Raw genomic sequence first — 9559 nt, forward strand, 5'->3', positions numbered from 1 at the left:
GTTCACACTGCCATATGCGATATGCAGGGAGTGTTAATTAAAAGTTAACGACACCCCCAGTTGCGATCGCATATCGCAGTGCGATCTGTAAGTATGCACAGAATCGGATCGCACAAGTGTGAACCACTATGCGATCCGATTCTACTGCGGCTCAAAAAAAGCCTCATGTGCGTGTTTGGTGCGGATACAGTGCGAATTCAGCCATACAAAGTGTATGGCTGAACTCGCATCCGCACATCCGATCGCATGTAATTAGGAGCAGTGCGCTCCGAATTACATGCGATCTCCGCAAACGCGGAAGTGTGAACCGGCACTAACAGGTGACCATGGACATGCTGAAATGTTCTGCTTTCTGCAGTATAACGTTGTTCTACTTAACTGGGAGTATTGAAAAGAGTATTGAAAAAAAGAGTAGTAGTGTCAACTCCAATCCACTGTCTATCTTTTTTTCTAGCAGTGTTGCACTGACTGCAGTAGTTGCATTAAAGGCCCTACTGCAGAGATAGTCCACTGACTCCAGTCCAATCCACTGTGTAGCTGTTGTCTAGCTTTCTTTCTAGCAGTTTTGCACTGAGTGCACTGCAGTAGTGATTTAAAATTATTGCAGTGAGCGAGTGCACTATTGCAGCAGTTTATTATGCATTAATGCACAAATCAGATGATTATCGGTATCAGCAACGAAAAACCGATACCGGTCGATCCCTAATCACAAGCAATAGTAATTTTAGTTTTGGCAAAATCTTCCTTAAGAGTAAACTACTTCGAATGGGGTGCAGACAATGCAACTTTCCTCATCAGGACAATGAGAGCGCACAGAAATATTAGAAGGCAGTCAGTTTCATGTGGACCAACCCTTTAACCACTTGCCAACCAGCCACCATAGTTTTACAGTGGCAGGTCAGCTCTGTTATGCGAAACGGCATACATGTACGTCACTTTACGTAGCAGTTAGTGTGGGCGCGCTCAAATGCGGCGAATGGCTAGATGGGGAGCGAATCAGCGGGTTCGGTGGCTGGGATGTCCGCCGGGCACCCACGATCGCTCCCCATGGAGACAGAACACGGCAGACTGCGGTTCTACCAGTGATGAACACAGGGATCCTGTGTTCCACCTATTTAGGAACACAGGTCTCTGTGTTCATCCAGTGAGCCCATCCCCCACACAGTTAGAAAGCACCCCCAGGCATACATTTAACCCTTTGATCGCCCCTGGTGTTAACCCCTTCCCTACCAGTGTCAGTACAGTAACAGTGCATATTTTTAGCACTGATTACTGTAGTAATGTCACTGGTCCCCCCAAAAGTGTCAAAAAGGTCAGTGAGGGGTCCGATCTGTCCGCCGCAATGTCACAGTCCCGCTAAAAAAAATCACTGATCACCACCATTACTAGTAAAAATAAATAAATAAAAAAAAATGCCAAAATCTTTCCCCTAGTTTATAGACGCGAAAACTTTTGCGCAAACCAATCAATACACACTTCTCTGAATTTTTTTACCAAAAATATGTAGCAGAATACAAACTGGCCTAAAACGATGAAAAAATGAGTTTTAATTTTTTTCTTATTGGGAATGTTTAATAGCAGAAAGTAAAATCGCAGGGGTGATCAAATGCCACCAAAAGAAAGCTCTACTTGTGTGATAAAAAAAAAGAAATCAATTTTATTTGGGTACAGCATCGTACGACCGAACAATTGTCAGTTAAACTAACGCAGTGCCGTATCGCAAAAAATGGCCTGGTTATTAAGGGGGTTAAACCTTTTAAACCAACTACACTCCCCTGCCACTTTTTAAGGTAAACGTTTTTAGGACTGGGTTTGACCCCCTTTTGCTTTCAAAACTGCCTTAATTCTTCGTGGCATAGACTCAGCAAGGTGTTGCAAACATTTGTCAGATTTTGGTCCATATTGACATGATAGCATCACGCAGTTGCTGCAGATTTGTCGGCTGCACATCCATGATGTGAATCTCCCGTTCCACCACATCCGAGAGGCGCTCTACTGGATTGAGATTTGGTGACTGTGGGGGCCATTGGAGTACAGCGAATTCATGGTTATGTTCAAAAATTCAGTTTGAGTTGATTTGAGCTTTGTGACATGCTGCATTAGCTTGCTGGAAGTAGCCATCAGAAGATGGGTACAATGTAGTTATAGGATATGGACATGGTCAGCAACAATACTCTGATATGATGTTCAGTTAGTACTAAGTAGGCCAAGAAAATATCCCCTACACCATTACACCACCCCCACACCCCCAGCCTGAACTCTTGATACAAGGCAGGATGGATCCATGCTTATATGTTTACTCCAAATTCTGACCCTACCGTCTCTGTACGTTGCAGCTGAAATTGAGACTCAGACCAGGCAATGTTATTCTGATCTTCTATTGTCCTATTTTGGTGAACCTGTGCTAATTGTAGACTGTTTCCTACAGAGTCTACACAGTCCTACAAAGAACCGTTTCCCGTTCTTAGCTGACAGGATTGGCACCCGGTGTGGTCTTCTGCTTCAAGGTTTGATGTGTTTTGCTTTCAGAGATGGTATTCTGCATACCTTGGTTAAAACAAGTGGTTATTTGAGCTACTGTTGCCTTTCTATGATCTCAAACCAATCTGCCCATTTATATGACATCAAAAAGGCTTTTTTGGTCACAAACGCTGCTCACTGGATATTTTCTCTTTTTTAGACCATTCTCTGTAAATCCTAGAGATGGTTCTGCATGGAAATTCCCAGTATATCAGCAGTTTTTGAAATACACCAACCCATGCCATGTTCCCTTAAATCCCCTTTCTTCGCCATTTTGATGCACGGTTTGAACTTCAAGTCGTTTTCACCAATTCCAGATGCCTCAATGCATTGAGTTGCTGCCATGTGATTGGCTGATTAACAATTTGTGTTCTCAAGCAATTGAAAAGATGTACCTAAATGGCCAGTGAGTGCATATATGCAGCTAATTTAAATATACAAACATGAATGGCAAAATTCAAACACACCTCTTCTGAGCCACTGTTTGAAGATGCTGGTGGTTTCTGCTGTAGTTGTTGCTGTTGTTTTCTTAACATCGCTGATTTCTGCACAGCAAGAATACTGGGATTTGATTTCCAGAACTGTAAAGAAGAGGTAAATTATAAGGGTATTAGGAATGATTCACATAAACCTCAAGATTCATGCATTATTTTGGTCATGGAAACCCCTTCATAAAGCATATATAATTATATAGCCTTAGTTTAGTACAAACACCTGCGTGATTAATTATAATACATGAATATACCCACATGGGCCAAGACAATACAGTGTGACAGAATGAGATATGGATTTTCAGACAGGATGAACATATTGAACACAAGGTCAAATTAAAATGTTGTAGGAGAAAGCCATCCAACACCTCAGAAAAACTTTGCCCCCCTTTAGAGATAAGCTCATCCTATTAATAGTGGGTGATGTGTCAATACCGTGTGATATGCAGTATCTAGCTTGACATGTGTCAAGACTGTTCAGACAATATAAAACAAAGCTTTCTGGCATTAAGACATGCTGTTTTTGAAGTTAACAGAATGTCTCCCTGAAAAGGTAGCGTATTTTAACATAAGTGTATTAAAAACACCTATAATAGTCGAAGCAATAAAATACTAGATACACAATTTTAGTGTAATGGTTCTTATTTCTGCACGGGAGCATTAGAATGAACGTGTAGACACATCGTAATAACCATAAATCACCTCTTCCAGGGTATCTTGGGAACCCAAAAATCCAAATGCCCCATTATGCAAATGCCAACATCAACAATACAGTTTAATCCCCTGGAACTTTTCAGGCCTCTCGATTGGTCAGTGAGGCCACCCATCACATTGATGAACTATTAGGTAGCTGCTCTGGTGCAAGTGCAGACTTACTAATAAAAGGTGACACTGATATCTCAGCATTTTGGGTTACAGCAAAAGCTCAGAGCTCTGCAAGAGATCTTATGAGACGTGCAAGTATTTTACATACACAAAAATACAGTGTAAGCATCTCGCATCAAATAAGCTCAGCCACACAGGTCATTTTTACAGATTAGTACCTTTGTGGTATATATCTGACCTCAAAACACTTGTTACTTGACATTTTATGCAGCTTAGACATTTTGAAACATTGGTTCATTGCAGTTTGGCTGTAAGCCCCTTTACATTCATTTATAGTGGATTTATTACAGAACAATCCTGTCAGTCAAAAGTCAATGACCGTATAAATCAAGAGAATTTGATCAACCGCAAGTAATTGTTGAACTGCATGGCAAAAATTTACTACTCTACAGATTACTGCCATATGTTCCATCTGAAGCGTTAGGCCTCATACACAAAGACACTTAACAGCTGCTATGTGCTGAGGTGTAAAATTCCCAGCACTTCCCATGCGCCATACGTTCTGTGAAAAGCGGCCAATAAAAGTGAATTTCTATATGTGGGTGATGTGTTCTGGGAGAAGCCCCGTATGTGAATGCACATGTAAACACTGATGCAGAAGCCACTGGCATTTAACCAAGCACACAAGTGTACAACCATTTGCTTGGCAGCTGTATGTAGTACATCCAGGATTTTAGGTCTCAGAACACAGAAGCTACCAAGCACCTGCGTGAATGAGGTCTTTTACAAACTTTAGTGTCTATTTTATAAATGGCACATTACCTCAGCCCCATCCATCCTTGGTGGCTTTGACTGGATAGTTGGCTTTTGCTCTGAGCTGTCCGATTCAGAGTCGGACTGGCTTCCAGATTCCGAACCACTATCTGAGTCACTGCTCCCAGACTGGCTACTGCTTCCATCGCTGCTGCTGCCAGATGAGGACCCTGAGCCAGAACCAGATTCATCATCTGATCGGCTACTGCAGAAAAATACAGACAAATAAAAAATGGAAAGGTTGTTATTCCTAACAATGCAATAAATTTGGTTTTAAATTTTAGGAACAATGACAGCATGTCAAAACATGTTGCTATGCAATTTAAACCAGTAACATTTTAGTATGCCGTAAATGGTTGTATGTATCATGCTTACATTTATTTGAAGCAGAACTGTAGGTAGATATAAAGGATTTCCTTATACGAGCCATGTCATACAAAGTGAAAGCATTCAGTGAGCTACTAATTCAATCCTATACAAACAGTAACAAGTAAGAAAACTGACTCAATGTGCTTGGATGTAACTTTTTTGCAATTAATTTGCTACAGCCATTGTATTGTGTGCGAAACCCCCACCTGTCAGGTCCATATGACGTACGGACCTGGCAGAGAAAGGGTCAAAAGTCAGCAAGAACAGTTTTTGTAGCTGCTGACTTAATTTTTTAACAATTGACTGGACAACTGCTTTAAGACCCCGTTCACACTGGGGCGACCTGTCAGGCGACTTGGTCGCCTGACAGGTCATCGTAGGTCGCCTGCCATAGATTAGCACAGGACCCGTTCTAATAGGAGCGACACAAGTCGCTCCGACTTAGAAAAAGGGTCCGGAGCTTCTTTGGGGCAACCTGCATTGACTTCAATGATATGAAGTCCGTGCCGGCCGCTCCAAGGTCGCGGTGCGAGCAGCACACCGCGACCTGTGAGGTCGCCCCGGCAAGTAGCGTCGCCCCAGTGTGAACGGGGTCTAAGTCTCTCTGCTCTTGCATCACCAATGATAAACTTTCAGGACTCATTAACACAAGATGCAGTCAAATAAATGTTTATAGGCATATGCAGGAAAAATGAATTTTAATGAGCAAGCGGCATTTTTTTTTTTTTTTTTTTACACAAACATATTAGAAGAGATGTGAACCCATCAAAAACATGTAACTGCAACTTAGAAAAAAAAAAAATCATAAATAATGCCTAAAACTCATTGCAGTAAATGGGATTACAAACCAATGAAGACGCATATGCAGGAACGCAAACTGAACATGAGAATTGCAGAGTAAACACGCCCTTAAGGCGGGTTTCAGTCCGATTTGTGGCTGTTTTTTTTTTCAGTAACTTTGAGAGGGAGGCCAACGCAATAAAAAAAAAAAAGATAAAAAATATGGCCAGCTGTTACAATAAAGAAATATCGGTCTGACTTGGAAAAAAAAAAAAAAAAATGGACCTGCTTAGCGAGCATGCTGCCTTTAAATTCTCTAAGACTGGAGTTCACCTTTAATATCATTAAGCATTAAACAAAAAAAAAAAAAAAATAGCCTTCTATTTTCTTCCAAAAAATAGCCAGTGCAGTCAGTCAGTCTGTAGATTTCCCTGCACAGTGATCTCAGACTGCAAGAGGATCACTCAGAGGCAATCAGATCCTGCTGCATTCCAGAGTGATATTCTAGCAATGGGAACATGCTGACAGGAGGAGAGAGCAAAGGGATAACTGTCAGCTAGCTGAAATCCTGCCACTGCCCAACCACGAGCTGGGGAGGAACCTTGTCCAGGGATGTGGCTATATTATCTGGCAAGGTGCCCAGGTCACAACACAGAATGTCACAACACAGAATGAACAGAAGTCTAACATCTGTTCAACAAGGTGTATACATTTGTATTTCAAATGTGAATCTATCCCATTTCCTATAGATCTATTTTAAAGAGGGGGGGAAAAAAATCCATACCTTGAATTTCCACTGCTATTACTTTCTTCATCGCTGTGCCCGTTCATTGTTAAATATTCACAGGTTAAAAGAAATATGTACAAATCCAGAAGTTAATACTTGATCATTAAGACGCTTGCTCTTTAAAACGAAAAAAATTGCAAGAGTGACAAATTTCCAAAAAACCTGTAAAAAAAGAATATTACAATTATTTTCTGTTGCATTGATCACAATGTAACACTTTAACAACTTTCAGCAATTTCACACCTAGGGAACGAAAGGGTTGTGCTAGATGCAGCTTTACAAACAATTTCTCATGACTCCGTATTGACACACTGATTGAGAAATGAGATCTGATGCTTAGCAGGTCATCGAGGAAAACAGCAATTAAAGGATAAGGCCTCATGTACACTGCTACTTGTAAACGGACGTTTAGGAGCAGTTGGGCGCTGCCCCTGAACCCTCTCCTGTTATCTTATCTGTCCATGTACACTGGGTCGTTTACAGTCATTTAGAGGCAGTTGAGTTCAGTGTCTTTTTTTGGAAAGCAATTATTTGCATTCAGGATGTTCAGAACGTGTGTTTACCGGCGTTTCAAACGCGACCGAACGCCATCACCCGCGTTTAGCGCTTGCGTTTTTCCTGTTTAAAGGGGAATGATTTTTTGACCTCTAAAAACATGTCTGAGCGCAAACACCCCATAAATGCCGCTATACGCGGCTGCAAACGCGACACGACATTTTAAATGTCCTTTACATAGCTGTTAAATTCCAGCGTTCAAAGGACTTTTTAAAACGTCCCGTGTACATGTAGCCTTCACCTTTACAAAAATAAATAATGCACTTTTTTTTTGCAGGCACCACTTCACAGGACCAGGGATTTGAAATCCCCATGGCTTACTCTCCCCATCTGTACCTCTCAGCGTGTACGGATAGGAGGCATTCTAATTGGTCAGCACCGTCACATGATCATCAGAATTCGCCTAGCCCATCTTGTTAGCACTGGAGGAGAGGAGAGAAAGACAGGAGTATTTCTTAAAATCCCTAGACTGGTAAAGCGGCATCCCAGTGCCTGACAGCGGGGTGGGGGTCAAGTGTAAGTTCACCTTACAGATTTTCTGTAAAGGTGAACTTAACCACTTAAGCCCCGGAAGATTTTACCCCATTCCTTACCAGGGGGTATTTTGCGATTCGGCACTGCGTGACTTTAACAGACATTTGCGCGGTCGTGTGATGCTGTACCTAAACTAATTTGACGTCCTTTTTTTCCCACAAACAGAGCTTTCTTTTGGTGGTATTTGATCACCTGTGCGATTTTTTGATCATGCGCTATAATCAAAAAAAGAGCGACAATTTTGCAAAAATAACAATATTTTTCACATTTTATATGAAATTCCCCAAAAAAAAAAAAAAAAAAAATGTAAAAATCTAATTTTGTTTTAATTTTTGGCCAATTTGTTTTCTGCTACCTATGTTTGGTAAAAAAAAAAAAAATCACAATAAGCATATTTTGATTGGTTTGCGCAAAAGTTATTGCGTTTACTAACTAAGGGAAAGATTGTCATTTTTGTTGTTTTTTTTTTTTGACGAGTAAAAATAGTCGTGCGGCGGTCGGCAACCGGTTAAGGAAAGACCTGAGGGAGACGTTTCTGGTACTCTGCAAAGATATGCTCTATAGCAGCAGAGGTCATCTGGACTAGGAATCCGAGTTAAGTTGGCTGACAATAGCTTTAACTTTGTTCACACTGTCACAGTCTACCATCAATCAATATCTTATATGCCTCCCCCATAGTATTTAGCAATTCAAAGGACATGTGTGCTGCACAGATAGGGTGAAGGGTAATACTGATGCCTAAACATTTTTTACCTTAATGCAAGGAATGTATTCCAAGGTAAAAAATGTTTAGGCTTTGGAATCACTTTTATGAACCGAGAACCAAAGAGTTCAAGATTAGAGTGTTTACAATGCCAGCTTGGATGAAATACCAACACCTGGAAACCAGAAAATTTTGTCATAAACTGACTAAATATCTGTCAGATGTGTGCAAACAGCTGATTCTACAATCTTCTGAAAAATGTAAAAACACAATACGTTTACAAGAATACCACATTTAATAAATATTCAACTGATTCTGAAAAAGGTGTCACATAACACACAAATCAAATCGCCAACCGTTCTGGTAAAGATATACAATTCAGACCAGAGATGAGTTTTGTAGAAGCCGCTACCTGAAAAATGATGGGCCAAATATGCCAGATGATTCTAAGAATCATAAAAAAAAAAAAAACTTAGCTCTGCAAAGGAAGAATCCTCAGAACGACGATTGGCTGAAATCCTAGCACAAAGAGCAGTAATATTCGAATGATAGAAATTGGGAAGAGGCTCAAAAAATTGCAGTTTATATACTGAAGAGGATCTACAGTATCTTCCAATAGCGCAGTCCGACAAAGGCCTGAGGACATGCACTATTCCCCACTTTCCAGGGAAATGTATACAAATTATTTGCTATGGATACTTCCTTGAACGGAAGAAAGGAGAACCATCAGATGTCAGAGTTTGGAAGCCAATACCTTGAGTCAAGAAAAAAAAACGTGGGGTCAAGAAAGACACACTCAACACTATCCAATGTAGTCAATAGATCAGCCAGTCAGATATCGGTATTTCACAATATTTCTGGAGGAGACGATTTGGAAACCTCCAGATGGGATCAAACAGGTAAGATTAAGGCTGGGTTCAAAATTATGCGAATTGGATGCGGGTTTCTCCACATCCAATTCCCATGTCAGAAGACTCTGGCCAGCTCTCACACCTTCAGAGCGGCTGCAGCCCACACTGGAAAGTGGTCTTGTGCGTCTTTGTTTCAGTTTCAGGTCCAAATTCAGGCAAAAATGCAGGCCCGATACGCACCTGAAACTGAGAACAGGGGCGCACCAGAACCCCTGCTGCAAGCCACGGCCGCAGCTATTGTGAACCCAGCCTAAAAGACCAGCAAACAAAA

The 9559-nt window shown here is 41.1% G+C and overlaps 1 protein-coding gene across 2 annotated transcripts in view; it reads right to left on the minus strand.

The window, feature by feature from the left end:
- The window catches only part of CHD1 (chromodomain helicase DNA binding protein 1), a 219189-nt gene extending 212461 nt beyond the window's left edge, over positions 1-6728 (minus strand). For both annotated transcript variants that reach the window (XM_082243068.1, XM_082243067.1), the window contains exons 1-3: positions 6583-6728; positions 4659-4854; positions 2988-3101 (exon numbers count right to left, since the gene is read on the minus strand). In XM_082243068.1, the coding sequence (XP_082099194.1) occupies positions 2988-3101; positions 4659-4854; positions 6583-6629 (357 nt within the window). In that variant the 5' untranslated portion in view covers positions 6630-6728. The remainder of the gene's footprint in view (positions 1-2987; positions 3102-4658; positions 4855-6582) is intronic.
- Positions 6729-9559: the final 2831 nt, after the last annotated feature.

Source organism: Pelophylax lessonae (assembly GCF_965119305.1).
Source record: "Pelophylax lessonae genome assembly, chromosome: 1".
In the NCBI taxonomy this organism is placed as follows: domain Eukaryota; kingdom Metazoa; phylum Chordata; class Amphibia; order Anura; family Ranidae; genus Pelophylax; species Pelophylax lessonae.